The 16,679-nt window shown below is 35.8% G+C and overlaps 2 protein-coding genes across 3 annotated transcripts; both read right to left on the bottom strand.

Annotated features, from left to right (window-relative positions):
* Nucleotides 1-3,053: 3,053 nt before the first annotated feature.
* On the bottom strand, nt 3,054-7,266 carry LOC102621775 (acid beta-fructofuranosidase-like). The gene is given in 7 exon segments (NM_001288884.1): nt 3,054-3,646; nt 3,751-3,838; nt 3,938-4,173; nt 4,285-4,446; nt 4,541-5,397; nt 6,184-6,192; nt 6,749-7,266. Coding segments are annotated over 7 exon segments (2,064 nt in total). The 5' UTR covers nt 7,146-7,266; the 3' UTR covers nt 3,054-3,331.
* A 3,242-nt stretch (nt 7,267-10,508) lies between these two features.
* Nucleotides 10,509-16,188, bottom strand: LOC102621482 (uncharacterized). 2 transcript variants are annotated; one of them, XM_006477182.4, is made up of 13 exons: nt 16,031-16,188; nt 15,829-15,937; nt 15,646-15,724; nt 15,424-15,499; nt 15,252-15,335; nt 15,050-15,154; nt 13,907-13,987; nt 13,717-13,781; nt 12,606-12,675; nt 12,437-12,514; nt 11,880-11,977; nt 11,642-11,777; nt 10,509-10,947 (listed from the first exon to the last, which is right to left on the bottom strand). In XM_006477182.4, the coding sequence occupies exons 1-13, from the start codon at nt 16,085-16,087 to the stop codon at nt 10,801-10,803; spliced, it is 1,185 nt and encodes a 394-aa protein (XP_006477245.2). In that variant the 5' UTR covers nt 16,088-16,188; the 3' UTR covers nt 10,509-10,800. The 2 variants fall into 2 exon arrangements, with proteins under 2 accessions (XP_006477245.2, XP_052293707.1); XM_052437747.1 differs by lacking the exon at nt 10,509-10,947 and adding an exon at nt 11,091-11,493.
* Between the last annotated feature and the right edge of the window lie 491 nt (nt 16,189-16,679).

The following is a 16,679-nucleotide window of genomic DNA, read 5'->3' as shown; positions in this document are numbered from 1 at the left end:
AGTGAAAAAAATACATCTTTTATAAAACACAATTAATTAAACATATTTTTACAATAAGAATAATTTATTTTAAAAATTATTCTAACATACAATATGAAATTTTGTCAATTCAACTAATTGACACCCATAATTTTTACACTGGCTTTACCTTTTTATTTATTATTAAATCAAATTTCGAGTAAAAATATGGGGACAAAATTGCTGGTCACGCACGTTCAAACGAGTGAACACCGGAGCCTTTGCTGACAGAAGATCAGTCTTAGAATAAGATTGCTGGACTTCGGTTATCTGCTTCAAAACGAGATTGTTGTGGGGCTTTAATTTTTTTGTCTTAATTTTGAGGCTTTTTTTTTTTTTTTTCATTTTATTCTGCTGCTTCCTGCTTTTGAATTTTGCAGCTCCAATGCTGCATCATATTGACTTTATGTATCCAGGTTCCAATCTTACCCATTTCGTTTATCAATTACTTATTTGAAAGTTACCTTTGCAAGATTAGTGAAATAATAAAGAATTGTGCACCTATTATCTCTTTTATTTTAAGAGAATTCGTTGGTTGAGAGCCAATTAGTACGCACCCACAATTAACCAAAAGCATAATTATAGAGTTATGCTTGTGGGTTCACGCAGAGAATGGGTTTAGAGTAAATGGAAAGACTAGTTAAGTAAACAATATTCTTGTCTGCCGACTGCCGAGTGGTGGTTGGGTCTCTCATCACTTATTAACTCATAAGAAAGACCCATAATCAGTGATTTAAAGACACGTTAGCTTTGTTTTTCTTTACTCTTGGCCAAGACACATCAATCAGAGTATCAGACAGCTTAGCAAGCATACTAATCACAACCAAACATCCATACAATTAAATGGGTTTGCTAAAGTCCATCAGTTGATTTGGACTGCAATTAACCTCGTAAAATATTTTTAGGTCAAATCTCGTTTAGCATTATCAAAAGAAGTTATGGGAGAGCAACAAAATTTCCCAATTTGTACTGTGAATTACCGTGTCTCCTGACAATGACTTCAATCAGATTGCCCATATTCCTCGCCCAAAAAATAATAATCATTCCTATAAAATAAATTCAATTCTAAAAGTGAAGGCACCTGTACAGGTGGGTTGTGTATGGCCTATGGGCCGGTGTCAATGATTCCTAGCTCTTAAACTAAATGAAAATAGCTGTAAATCATTTCACATCACATGTTGTGATAAACTCAATTGGTGACTTCACACGCCCTGTAACCGCGTGCGAGTTAAAAAAAAATCACACATATTACATGCCAACTCAATCATAACCCCGCACCCAACTTATTAAAATCTGATTTTAACGAACTATTTAATTGATGGGTAGTACCGTCAGAAGTTTCTCACTTCATGTAATACAAATACTTCTTCCAAATGTTCTTGATCGGTACATCCCGTCGATTCATTTAGAGTCTTTTAGTAAAATTAGGTTAAAAAAAATCATATTTTTAAAAAACGAATCGTTTGTTTTGAGTTCAGATGTCCAGAGTACGCCACTTGGGCTAGTTAAGTATGATTATGAGGGCAATGGTTCGAGTCCCCACGGACTCAAAGTCCCTCAATTAATTATAATTGTGTGGAGATTGCTTATAACGTCTTTCTCCCTTGCGAAATACGAATGGAGTAGAGACATCCCTCCCCGGAAGAAGTATTTGGCTGGACATGTACTTCATAGAATAAAAATATAATAATGTAAGTCCTATGTATATATTTGATTGTAAATATCAGTGTAATGATATGTTGTTATTTGTAAATATCTCTGTGTAATACAATAACCTAATGCTTAATCAGTTAAAAAAAAAAAAGATGTCCAGAGTACCCTATCCCACTTATCTAACATTATTTGCGAAGTACACTTGATATCCTTATAGTTTGTTAAGAGAAAATATAAAATTAACTATCTTAACTTAAAATAAATTTGTTATTAACTTAAGGTTCTGTTTCGCGCAACAGCGCAGCTGCCCCGCACCTATGAAAGAAGAGAAAATTAGCATGCTACAAAGAAAATACAAATAAGAACTATAAATTCAAGATTCACACCTATGGGCTATGGCACACGAGGAACCTGCCTTTACGCTATTTTAAAACACATTGAAAAATGATATCCCATGGAGCAGACAGCAAATCCTTGCATTGGGAGCTCGTCAAATTTGCATAACGAATGCTGTCAATTGATCAAATTCCAACTGTTTGGGCCATTTTTGATACCTTAATATATTTTTTTATATACACATAATTGACGTGGTTGATTGTAAAAATGAGTCAACCGAGCCCCGAAATGACGAACGCAGGTTGATCTGCGAGTCCGAGTCAACCAAAAAAAAAAAATCAAAATCAGAAATGGACAGGGTAATGCAAAGTCACCGCAAATCCAGCAGCAAATGGCTCTTCTGGCCCAACCACAATTAGCTCCTAGTGGGCCATTGATATCAATGCTAGTTTTAAACTCTTAATTAATTGAATGAGTGGAAATTGATCATTTTTCAAGCAATTGATTGTGCAAATTAAATAATAAATATATGATTTTGGATGAATTATATATACAAAGACAGAGTATTATAGGTTTACCCCGGGCTGCTGGCTGCACAATGGTCTACGAGAAAACGTTTGCTTGTTCGATTACATGTCGGCTCATTACTTTTTGTTTGTGGGTTATACAATTTCCTGATATTATAATATGAAATCTACTCTAAATTTAAATACATATAAAGTACAAGGTAGAGGTTCATTAACTACGGATGACATTTATTTATATTTGAAAAGTCAAGTCATTTGTGTATCAATCCTGCTAAATTATTTTCATTTTTTATGTTATAGAGTCTAGATAATAAGCAGGTCACATCAATTTTAATCTTACAGATTTTTAACTCATCACCCACTTATATATATTAATTTAGGCAATCTCTATTTTACATGATACATCCATCTCACATGAACAGTGTAAGTGTGGGACCTACACACTGTTCACGTGAGAAGAATGTATCTTACATGCATATAAGATAAGGGGATCCATTAATTTATACAAAGAGTTTCTGTACTTCAACTCGGCAAATGCATAAGAGTTTACAAAAAGCTAATTCCGATCTGAACATCACAGAATCAAGAGAGCTGCAATTTTACATCTTTGGGAGGAATCACAATTCACAAATAAATTCCTCTCCCAACTAGCAACGGTCGAATGACAAAATAACAAAATTAAGAGACTACTTTTTTTGTTGTCGAAGATTGGCACATCTTCTACAACTCTGGGGAGAAAATTAACAAAGGAGGCCGGTGCCAAAGCTTTGAAATTTTGTTTGCAATAAACATGTATTCTATAGAAAATTGTTGCGGGCGTTTAGAAATAACAAAGAACTCGTCAACAAATTGCCGAGATATTTAGTTTTGCTCCCTCTAACTTCATATGTTGGTTCCGTCCCCGAGTGCCGTTCATCATCATCATCCGGGTATGGACGGATGAATGCAGAATTCATTTGCCATGCTTTGAGTGAGCTTGTAACGCTGGCGCCGGTAGCATTGTTGAACAAAAATACCCGAGCGGCTCCATAAATTGCCTTTGTTGGATAAACCCTCGAAGTAATAGTTGTTCTCCCACCTTGAGCAAAGCCTTCGACTATCGAATGATCCACCTGCAAATATACATACACAATGTTCCAAATTGATTGTGAGGATTCTATTGACAGTGCCAACATGTACATGTGTTCGTTTGGACAATAACATGATATATGCTCACCAATACTCTCATTGAGAATTTCTCGCCTTCCAGTACTGGAACAAAGCTACCATATTTTGATTTATTGACATCATTTGCCTCAGAAGATCTACAAGAAATTAACAATGCGCTAAGTAATGGATTACACCATTGCACGTGGCTTGATTTAATTTGATGCAAGAGTCGAGTCATGTAATTAATACGGTACCTTGATTGATCAGTGCAGAAGTAAGTCTTGAGACTTCCATCCTTTCCTTTCGCAATGTAGAAATAGACTGGAGTTTGCTCGGATAGGCTGTCATCTGCAAGAACCAGAAGGCCAAAGGGGCCTAATGCTCCGCGTTCAGCAGATCCTTCGCTGGAACTGCAGCTAAACTCCACATTGGACTCCGCTGTTTTCTCTAAAGCCGCCTTGTCTAGCTCAAACTCGGCCACTATGTCCAGCTGTTCACATTGCCCAAACATTTCCATGTAAGCTATATTTGCCTACTTTGTGCTTTTCAAATTGAGATATCGACAAACTAATTAAGCATAAATGTATCTCTATCTCCATACCTGAGTAGCTGAGCCAACATCAAGCGGCATCACTGACCCTGGCTTGAGCTCAATCTTTTTAAATTCTTTGCTGGTCAATCGCAAACTGTCTACTTCCTCCACTGGCCATTGAAGGAGATTACTACCAGTTTTTGTATCAAGCGCCACTGTCCTTGGAATGCCCTGTAGCATATTACCCAAAGTTGTTACTGCTTTAATATATTAAGCAAAAGGGGAGCTCAATTATAAATAAATAACCATGAATGGACAACAATACCTGAAGCGACGCCCATCCTTTCTTCACATCCGCAATTTCACTGTCAGATTCTCCAATCCAACCCCACAACACTCTCCTCTTCTTGTTCTGATCATAGAACGTCTTGGACGCATAGAACAACCCGTAATCATACCTAATTCCAATGCCAACATCGATCTCGGGATTATCTGGCACCCATGTCACATTCTTCTCATGATAAGTGCCAATTGCATAGTAATCATGCCTATCATCATCCATGCTTGCCTTGACAACATGCTTCACCCCCGGGCCATTATGTGATGTATCCAAGCCATGCTCTCCAGTTGTTGACACTGGATAAAAGTCCACGCACTCCCACATGCCAGTGTTAGGGACGCCATGTAACACCCCACGCAACAGTTCATAATTTATGAAGTCCTTAGTATCATAAACGAAAGTTATGCCAGTTCTGTTAATCCTAGACCCAATTGCAATCCGCCACTTTCCTTCGGATGTCAACCAAGCTGTTGTTGGATCACGGAAGTCCTTGGCACCAATGCCAGGTGGCGGGACTAGAACAGGGTTTCCGGGGTATTTGACCCATTTGATGAGTAGAGGATCAGATGGGTCGGCAGGATATGCGAGATTTTGGACCTGCACAGACTCGTTGGTGGATCCAGTGTACAACATCATAAGTTTTCCATCAGGTAGGATTGTAGCAGAGCCGGTCCAGACACCCATAATATCATACCATTGATCGGCAACCATGGCCAACGGGAGGTGATACCAATGGATCAGGTCCTTTGACACAGCATGCCCCCACACTATGTCACCCCATATTGCGCCATTTGGGTTGTACTGGTAGAACAAATGGTACCATCCTTTGTAAAACACTGGACCTGTAACATTTTGCAGGTTAATGAGGTTAAAGTTTTTCTTTTTTTCACACTTTGTTGAGATTGCAAATGAGTTAACCAAATCACTTGACAATACAATTCCTGCTAATTAATGTTTGGAATGCTGTTGCTGTATGAAACACCAAGTGGTCACCTGTCACAAGCCAATTAGCTTGGAGGATCTAGACAAAATCTTCAATTTTTGCCAACTGTCCTGATATTTAATAAAGAAAACTTATAGTTGATTTTGTTGCCAATCATTGAACCTCCTTTTTTTTTTTTTTTTTTAAATTTGGCATTTGTTGTGCTGTAGATCTCGAAAACCAGCAATCTTTCAAAAAATTTTAAGCATTGCTTACTAGATTGATTGTCTGGATGATTTGTACCAGCCGACCAGTCACGTTCCCTAGCATATGGTCAAGTTCAGCGACAAGTGCGCGAGTTATAATGAATAAATTAATGTACAAAGTTCAAAATTCTTACAATACATGTTTGTATTCAATCCAGCTGTTCCAGATTCTCAGCCTACACGTTTCATTCATTAAGCAGATGACCCTTTTAAACAATTAAGTAAAGGATTGGGGACACTTATGAAGATTAGGAAATTAAGTCGGCTTAAAGCTCGTTGTATCCAATTTGAATTAGTCCAACCACGGGCAAGTTTCTTGGAAAGTTAATCGGATGAACCAAAGTTGACATACGGTAGCAGGCAGCCAATAAAGATAAAGAGTTCAGAAGAAGAAAATAAAATAAATATAAGTAAACAAAAAGAACGAGGAGAGGACGTACCATTAGGATCTAGAGCAGAACCATCCACAATCCAGCGTTAAAGCATCATAATCATAGCATCAAAATGAAACAAAAGTCAGTACAGAGATAAGATTGAGGTGTTAATGCGCATTGAAAGAATAAGACCACAATTATTTGGTTTGTCACATCACGGACGAAAAGGTCCTTCCAAGTTCCGGTGATCATTCAAAACTTTTGCTTCGACGAACACGACTTTAAATAATCGAACAAGTCACACACGTAACACGAGCTTTTATGCTTACGTTTTTTTGACACAATTAAATGTTCCAAACTAAAGGTTTTAACTTTTATTAGTTTCTTTAATTAAAATAAACAGGATTCGCACAACAGGTCATAAAACCAAAACTAAATAAATAAAGTGGACCGAGGCATTTTCTTTTTTTCTGAAATCTTAATGTTCGCGCAGGGACATTCACAAAAGAAATATGACTTTTTGAAAAAAAAAAAAAAACTTTTTATTTAAAAATAACTGAAAAAGAAAAAGAAGAAAAAAAAAATCAGAAAACTATACGTAAGAAAGAGAAGATGAGAATGTGGGCGGTACCATTCATCCAATTCTTTTGGGGTTGAAAGTGGAAGGCCGTCCTTTGCCACGACAGCATATTATTGGTCCAGGGATACGACGCCGTCCTTGCACCAAACCGCCGGTTCGACTTCTCAGACACCCCGGCCGACGAGGCACTCGTAAACGGCCGGAGTCTCTCGGGGTCTTTCGACGACGACGACACATCATTAAGCCCATTTTGTGCATTATCATTAACATTATTATTGTCATTATCAATAACGTTAGTAGGGGCTATAGATCCATTATCGGATAATAATGCAACTAAAAAACCAACGACCAACAAACCGGATAGAACCAAGACGATGGATCTCCGGCGAGTTGGCCGCGGACGTTCCCCGTCCGGGAGAGGATTGTAGGATACATTAGAATCTGCCATTGATTAACGAATGTATGCGGCGCACTAGAGGGCTGCTGCTTGATAAATTTGTTGGTTTCAATGAATAATGGGGAGAAAGATTAAGAGAACCGGGGGTCTATTTATACAACAAAGAGCGGGCTGTTGATTTTTCTATTAATGGGGGATTGCTGTTTATATCCTAATGGCGAGAGTTAAGGGCGAAGGGCAAGTAACAGAAGTAACCGATTTGGACAACTGTAAGTTCCATGTATTATTTGTCCAATTTGCCTGTACGTAACTTAGGTCATCAAATTAAAATCAATTATTTTTTTGTATGATTCAATTATTGTTTGTCAAATAATTAAAGACTTTTAAACCAATTGGCTAACATTATTATTATTAAGAATCCCGTTCCTTCTAACCACGCAAGAGAAGACGTGGGTGGTCTGCGTGTTTCCTGTGCTTTTTGTATTTGTACGTGGGGATCTCTAAAGTATTTGAGTGTCATCTAATTATATCCGATGAGTTGTGTGATAAGGGATTCAAAAGGAAATATTTGAGTGTCATCTAATTATCTAAAATCTGGTTTTTTGAATTTTAGTTAATAGTTTCAATCCGATTTCACTTGAAGTGGGAAGGGTGATGAGTTCGGTTGTGGCTGCAGAAGAAGATAAGTAAAACTTGACTTTTAATCTTTAATAAATTCAAATTATTAAGCTTGTGAGTAATACTAACGATATGACCAATGCACGGGATAACGGTTCTAGGGATAGCAAAATTAACCGCAAATTTACCTGCAAAAATTCGTCCGTCGTGGGTAATTTTGTGATTTGCGGGCGGGTTTGATACTTTAAATTGAAACTTAGGTGCCGAGTGAGTTTACTATTTAAAAAAAAAAATCACTGCATTTTTATGTGGGTATTTGCCAAATTGCATTCTTTATTTTAATTATATATTTTTTTTAATTTTAATCATAAAAATTACACTAAAAGAATTTAATCATATATGTATGTAAGTTAAAGTTCTTAATCCTAAACTTAACTTATCTCACCGTAGCGCGAACACATACACACAAAATAAGCTTTTAATGACTAGAAATTTTACAATTTTCAAGCTTAATATTACTGATATTTTACTTTAATTAATTGATTTTGTTTGTTTTGCTTTAATAATTTGAATCTAATGATTGCTTACTAAAATTGAATTTTATTTATCTAATTAATTGTTAACAATAGTTGTGCAAAATTTACTTGTTAAAATTGTTGATACTTGTGAATAATGTTGATAATACTTGTATATTAATTAAAAGATGGGACAAGGCATTGGTATTAATGATGACGATTTACCTTAAACATAAATATTTTGTGTGCTTATTTTAATGTTGAAAATTTAATTTCTTGGTTACATTAATAAAATCTAGAATTGAGTATTGTATGTTGATCTTTTAGGCTATTATTATAAATTTATAGTTTGAATTATATAATTCCATTTTTTATGTATTATTAGAAGTATTTTTTAATATTTAGGATTTTAAATAACAAATAATAAGGCAGATTTATTTTTAAAATAAATAAAAATTTACTATAGGTTGCGGATAAATTTAATAATTTAAATTTTTTTATGAATGCGAATTCAATAATGACTAAACTAACTGTGGTGGATGGCGTCCATGGTCATCCTAACAAGGAAGGATCTAGAAGAAAGATTAATCAAACAAACATTATTCTTAGTATTTTATGAGAAAAATTATAGTCTTGTCGCCGACGAGATTGATTAGATCCTGCAGTCGGCTCGCAAATACGTGGAAGGTGACAATTATTTTTAATTTTCTATGGAACAAGTATTATAGTTGCTGATTCAGATTTGATAGTGAATTAATTCTTGATAATCCTAGACCACAAATTACTCTGAATCATTGTTTGAGACGCCAGATGGCCGCTGCTCATTTATTCTTTGATAAATAATTATTTGGGCAAAACTGTTCTCGGCCACAACCTTAAAGAAAATGCATGTTCGTGGCCAAAGATTTGGTGACTGACAGTGATTTGTGCCCCTCCCCCAGTTCAGAATTATTGGCGAGAAACATAAAAGTAATGATTCAAAACAAGACCGAAGGACATTTAAGGAGATGAAATTATTATTATTCTTATTATTATCATTTTTCTTTTGAACAACGAGTCACGCGCTAAACAATAATTGGTCCATTTTCCAATAATAATAATAATAATAATAATATGCTCGATACATTCATGTTTGCCACATGCAAATCCCATATGGATCAACGGATTTCACATGCACTGCACCTCCAATCAAACAGAGAAATGAGCAAAGATTGGTTTTCACATGATGTTTTAAAAATAAAATAATCGATCACCGATTTGGTTTGTTGTTATGAAATGATTGGAAGCTTAGTATATATTTTCTGTATTATTACTAATTTTATGAATAAAAAGTCACACTTAATTTCTTATTTCTCTCTAAAGATGTAAAATTAGAGAATTTATCGTTGATTTATATATACTTGCCTTTTTGAAGTAGCATTAAGCCACTAACTCAATTGTCCCTCCACCAATTTGAGCAATAGCATTAACTCCATATCCATGTGATTCGAACTTCAAACTTCTCATACCACCATGAGAAAGTTTTCATCACATTACATTTTTACCTACTAATAAGTTAATTTCTTGTTATTAGCACTCTTTGTAACTTTGATTTTTATTCTATTTTGAAAACAACACTACACAGTACACACTTCTCGTTTCATGACAAAAGTCAACCACGAATTATACTTTGGAAATAATATTACTTCAATTATGAACAAAAAGTATTTCTAAATTTTCAAAGTTAATAGGTAAGTGAGGAGAGAATTTTAATCTAGCCTTCCCCATAAACAAATTTTCGTGGAGGCTGATCACCCAGACCCATAGAGATGAGGGTTAAAGAGTCCTAAGCTTTGTTTAGTGTTGGTGTTAAGCAGTTGTATATTTTTAGTTATAACACTAAAACATTTAATAAAATACATTACTAAATTGACTTTATAAAAACCTACAAAAATATTTATCATTTTCAAAAATTATATTTACCATATATTATTAATTTTTTATTTTGTTACTATAATTCCTTTCATTTTTATTTTATAACTCCAATTTCTTTTTTTAAAGGCAGCAACTTTCACTTCCCGGCTATAGATTTTGCAGACGTGGATGTATTCACCAAATTCCTTCCTCATTCTCAGCACCACAATCATTTTGAAAACGAAACAGAAGAATTATTAGAAAAAAACATACTGCTGTCACTTTCTGATATTGGCGGCACGTAATCCCAGCACACAGCTTTCGCCACGTAGCTCACTCAACACATCGTGGAACAAGATCCGCAATCAATGGTACCGCGAATCCAAAAGACACAAAATCGCATTGTTCATTGACACCAGTGGAATCCTCCTGTGATCCTATCTATCACATGATTACGAAGAGATACTTGATTCACATCAAACTTGTTTGGTGAAAATTAAGAACCTTTAATTGAAACATCTGCTGCTGCTGCAGATAAGACCCCAGACGCCAGTAAAAGGCAAAATCCAGGAACAAAATAAAAAAGAAGGAAATAAAAGCAGCATTTGAAGCTGGTGTGGCGCGGTGTGTTGTCCCCTTATTCCCCAGGAGCTCTGCAATAGTAGACAGACATAACCACTTCACACATTTGGGGGTGGCCACATCTTCTCAAATAACTCCTCAACTCGCCTTGCTTGATTTACATAACCGTCAAGTCCAGCAGCCAGAAGCTCGACAGAAGCAGGGCCCATAGCTGATGCTAGGCTTAATTGGTCCCACTTGGTAAGCTGATCACAATTCACAAAGAAGGGATCGATTAGCAAATCAGTTTACAGCGTAAAATTAAGATGACCACACATTCTGGACAGGACCCAGACTGAACGTGCATTGCACTTAAGACCACAAAACAAAGCAGTGATTGGTAGTAAGAGGTGGTTAAACTGACGGAAATAGTAGAAATGGCATTGATGATGGCTTCTGCTATTAAATTCAAGGCAGTGGTTGCAAAAATAGAAGTGCAGATGGCGGCAAAGGGAATAGAGAGAACCATGGTGGGAAGAATTGTAAACACAAGCACAAGATTACCATATACACCCACTATTATGAAAGTAATAAAACTTATTTATCAAAGAGGAAAATGATTACATGCAACTTATTTATCAAGATTACTAACAAATTAAGATTACTATGGCCATGGTTAAAGCAGTTTTTGGATTTTTAATGTTGCTCTATAAATATCTGACATGCAACTATGCTCATTACATGCGGCAACTAGTCAATATCAATGCCTTAAGATTACCACATGCAGTAAGCCTGTGTACGATGATCATACTCTGCATAATATAAATAAAGGATCATTAGACTGCATTTAGTAATGGTTTGAGTAATTTTGCGTCATCCTGTCCTATCTATGTCAGTTTCACAAAATAAAACACTAGATGAAGGACAATGAATAAACGGGAAATTTGAGAAAACGCAGACCTCTTCTTCAGTAAAATTGTACATAGCAGCAGACTGAGGGGATAGCCTCCTAACGAAAGAGTATTTCTCATCAGGAGAAATGGCAGATTCTTTGAGAGACTGCAGTACCTTCAATGGTGCTATGATATAATCAACTCTGGACAAGCAGTGAATCAGTGTGAGCCACAAATCTCATTCATGAAACTAAAGTTATCAAGATTTCCAGTTAAATGGGATCAAAGTTGAGTCATATAATTACCCAAGAAGACTAAATAAATCTTGCTTGTTTCGAACTGCTGCTGCCATCAACTTTGATTTATGTCCATACTTGTGAATGTAATTGTAGGCCTTTGACACCTGCAATGTAGCATAATAGTAGTTGGGTTCAATCAATTGTCGATTGCTAGTGTGCTACAGTCATAAACATAAGCCATCTAGCAACTTTGATAATTCAACATGTATCTGGATGTCAAATGGCATTTCAATCCAATTACACAGTTCATGTCATTGAATATCCTATTTAACAATAGGGAATTCATTGACTGCTAAGATTCAAAGAAATCTCCTCTCACAATAATGTGGGTTCCACCAGGGCTCCCACCTGTGTACACATCAAAGTCAGAAGAGAGGAATGCATCCTAATTAATATGACAGATAAACATGGCATTCGTATTTTAGAATTTTCTAAAACTTGTATATATATTCAGCAGCATTTAAGAATATTAACCAACAGTGTACAAAACACTTGTGACCTAAAACAGCTTCTTGAGCATCAATGTGGATAACATATTCAGAAGAAAACGTTATTCAACTAACCAAAGATAAAGCAGGATCCTCTCCTCTTTTAAGAGTAGCATCTATCTCAGGGTCACCAGAATGATTGCGAGCCCAATCCTGAAAGACAAGATATGCACTTTAATTATGTTACCCATGACCCCCTGAAGGTTTGCTAAACCTCATTATTAGTTAAAAGCCAGATCATTACCCGAAGGCGGCCGACGAATATCTGAATAACAGAAGCACCAGCTTGGGCAGCAGCTGCAGCCTGAGCAAAGCTGAAGACAAGACCAAGCCCATAATAAAATATGAATAAAATTTTGATTTGATTTCAAACCAGCACAAACTTAACTACGTCATTCTGTAAAGAAAAGATGCAAGAAAGGAAGTAAAAAGCCATCATGTCATGGAGGTTATAGTAAACTGAGAACTAACAGAAGAGTAAAACTACTTATCAGATGCTAATGCTTCGACATCTTATCAGAATAAAATTACATGTTGGTGCTATTACTTAAACCGTTTCAAACAAGAAACTTAGGAGCAGATAGTTTGGGGATTTAAAAATGCCAAGAATGAACATATAATTTGCATAGCTCGTTAAAGCAGTTACAGTACAGAAAAATGATTCTTTGTGCAAGGACACTTGCAACATAAGGAAATGCTACATTACACTTGGAAATTCTAGCTAACATACCTTGTCAAACAGATTATTCAAATTTTATCATATAATGATGTCAATAGAGTAGTCAATGAGATGGCTGAAATTTCACTAACAAAGCTCAAATATCAGAATTATGCTTCTAATTTATACTTCAACCATAAACAAAAAGATTTTCCAATGAAGCCGGCACACATTTTGGACATACAACCAACTACGTAAGATATAATAGAAAATTGGTGTGAGAACACCAGGCCTGCCAGATGATAAATTGATCTTATTAGCTTATCAGAGAAGTTCTGGCTTAAAGTGGACTTCCAGAAAACATCACAAAGATCTTTGAAGCCAGAGTGCAATACACGTTACTCTTTTTAAGAAACAGTAAAAATAAGATTCTGTTAATATTAAAAGACAAAAGAGTCACAGAGATGGACCAGGTGCACAAATGAGCAAAAACTCTCTGGAGAAACTGAAGTACACACGAACCATGTAAACTAATGTCATACATTAGCATAAACATCAATCTTTCTACAAATAAAGATTATTGTCCGAAGGTGAGAACAGATGTAGCAAAGAATTTTTAATTGTAACATGGACCCAACTTTATCTTTAAACCATAACAATCAAATGATACTATTACTTGATTCAACTATGTAAGTACCTGTACACAAAGGTCAAATGTGTCTGTATGCCCTCAGATTCCAGCAATCTTGAGGCCTCTATTCCCTGACAAGAAGTCAATAAAGTGAAGGGCCAAAGAGAAATGAAAAGAATAACTGGCTTTCACTACAGATTTACCACAGAAAAATTTTGAGGTCACCAACCCCAACCTATTTTATTTGGATACTCACTTGCCAAGTTGAAGGAATTTTGAACAATAGACGCTCAGGAGGAACATCAATTTCGCTGTACAACTTCAACAAATCGTGCACCTGCACATTTCGATAAACTACAGGCATTAAATTGCATATCAAGGATCTGTATAAAAACCAGTGAAAGTCAAATTGCTGAGGTATTATTTTGTTGAATAAACCAAACATATCCCCGAAGGTTGAAAAAACACAATCATAAACAACTTATTAGAAACTAAAGAAAGGAAAAGGAAAGGAAGAAGAAGAAGAAGAAGCAGGAAGCCTCTCCCAACCAAAGGTTCATTTAAACATTGTATTTTTTAGAGGTAAGACTATACCTTCAACAATATATATTGATAAAGAAGAGAACTTAAGCAAAAAATTAATGACACTCAATGTACCAATAATTCAGAAAGAAATACCGTACTAAACTCCTACGTACTAGGATTTTTAAATTAGAATTTCACATTCTACAAGTGTGATACATCAAAATCTCTATTCTAGTTTCTCCAGATAAGCAATTTAGCTTTTTGCCGTGCACATAAACAGAAATGAGATGTGTTCCAAAAGCAATCATGCTATTGACTTACTACCAAAATGTGGTAGACATTCCCATATCTAGAAGTTAAAAGATCCATAGAGCTAGTTCTCATTTGATTCAAAAATCACAAAATCACTCTAACATTGAAGAAAATCCACTAAGAAACACTGCAATCTCCATAGAAAGAAACAAAGTGGCTTAGGATTCCTATGACCGACATAGCAAGCATAGAGTATTTGAAAATTTAAAATGACACTTCAGTAAAAGTGGGTCAAGCAGACAGAACTGGGTCTTGAGCAGAAAGATCCAGAAAATAAACATGATTAGAAGTATTTCACATGACAACCAATTCCTGGGTCAACAATCACCAGATGGAAAAAAACACCTCCAACTACCACGAAAGTTTGCAGATAAACTTGATGCAGCACTGAAAGAATGATGTAAATTCATAGTTTGAGATATAGATAGCAATCAAATTATGATTTTCAGGTCCCCAGGGCATCAATGTCAATTCATGTATTTGTTGCATATTACTGAATCGAACATTCTTCATTCCCACAGTGAAAGATGCTAAAAGAACTGAATTGAAAAGAAACCAGTACCTTCCGGATAATTCCATGGGTGTCATAAGCAAGTCGTGCATCCACTTCAGTTGAAACCCGACCAGGTACCATTTTTGCCAAATCACCTCCAACATTCACCAATGCCTACACATTCATCTCCAATGGTTGAAAACTCTTCAATATTCCAAGGAAAGAACCACCCATATTCCTTTCCTAAAAAGTAAGCTAAAACAAAGCCAACCTTGTTGAAGAAACAGGACAGTCTGAGCTCAGAATTCTCAAGCTCACAACAACTGGAGTCAGCCAAAGCCATGTCCACAGCATTCTATACAGAAAATGCAGTTGATTTAATGAGAAACCAAATCTCAATTTTGTTAAGACCAAATTACTCTCCGCGGATGAAAAATGCTTACTCTGAATATTGTATCAGGGAGGCTACAAATTCCCAAAAGGAGAGAAGAACTAACAGTAGCAGCAGTTGGAGGGAATCTAAATTTCAATAGAAAAAAAATTGAAAAAATAGATAAATGCTGCTAAAAGAAATATTAAAGTAGATTAGATTCTACTCGACTAAGAACAATTTTTTTTCTTAAAAAAAAAATTTAAAGAAAAAGAAAAGGCCTAAAATTTAATACCTCTCAAAATCATCGAAAACAACAGTGTCAGGAACGATTTCGCTAAAGCTAGACACAGCATCCAGCTCCGTACTCAGTCCTTCATTTGATTTTTTTTTTTTTCAGAAGAACCAATTAAATAATAAAACAAGTATGAATCATTAAAATTTTGAACGACAGAGAGTAAGGTGAGTGAGAGGTGACCTGCATCAAGCGAAGAAGAAGAAGATGAAGAAGCACGAATGTGAGGAAACGATGAGCGGAAGTTGAAGTGCACATCAGAAGCTGTTGATATCAGTCTCGAATTTCTTCCCTGCAAGTCAATTCAAACAACTCAATTAACTAACTGTATCTGTATAAATATATCAACCATTCAATTTAATATACACTGTACATTACAACTTACCTGGAAAGAAAATGAAGAGAGAGCTTGTGAGGGCGGACATCGCAAGGAGATTGACATTTTTTTCAGCGGGGGAAGAGAGTGAGCTGATCAGAATCAGATGGTGTGGGGACCGTGGCTACTGTAAAATTTATATATATATATATATATATATATATATATATATATATATTGTTGTTATTTCTGTTATTTATTTATTTTACCATATGCAAAGCTGCTCTCGGATATTTCCATTGCACGTGTCACTCTCACTAATTCACTCGTGGTTTAAGGATAAACTTTAATTTAGTGGGCCTTGATAACTTCCCCTTAGTTGAGCCCATTGGATTATTCATTACTTGCACTGGTTTAGCTGGCGGTCACTTAGCACAAAGCCTTAATTTAAATTAAAAAAAATCGGTTGATTACAAAGAGCGAAAATTTGCTGATAATATCGAAGAGAGACGACGCCCGCAATTGTCTCAAACGTAGGAGGCCATGATTGATGGCAACATCTCCCCTCGGATACTCCGCACACAGTTTCAATTTGACCCCGCACGGCGCACGCACACTTACACTTGCCGTGTCTTGCGGCAGCATAGCATTGTCATTGACAGCATTACAAACCCAATTAAGGCAATAAATTTCTAATAACGGACGGATGATATATTAC

This window comes from Citrus sinensis, chromosome 3 (genome assembly GCF_022201045.2).
Source record: "Citrus sinensis cultivar Valencia sweet orange chromosome 3, DVS_A1.0, whole genome shotgun sequence".
Classification (NCBI taxonomy): Eukaryota; Viridiplantae; Streptophyta; class Magnoliopsida; order Sapindales; family Rutaceae; genus Citrus; species Citrus sinensis.
This window is presented reverse-complemented; position numbering and strand designations above follow the sequence as displayed.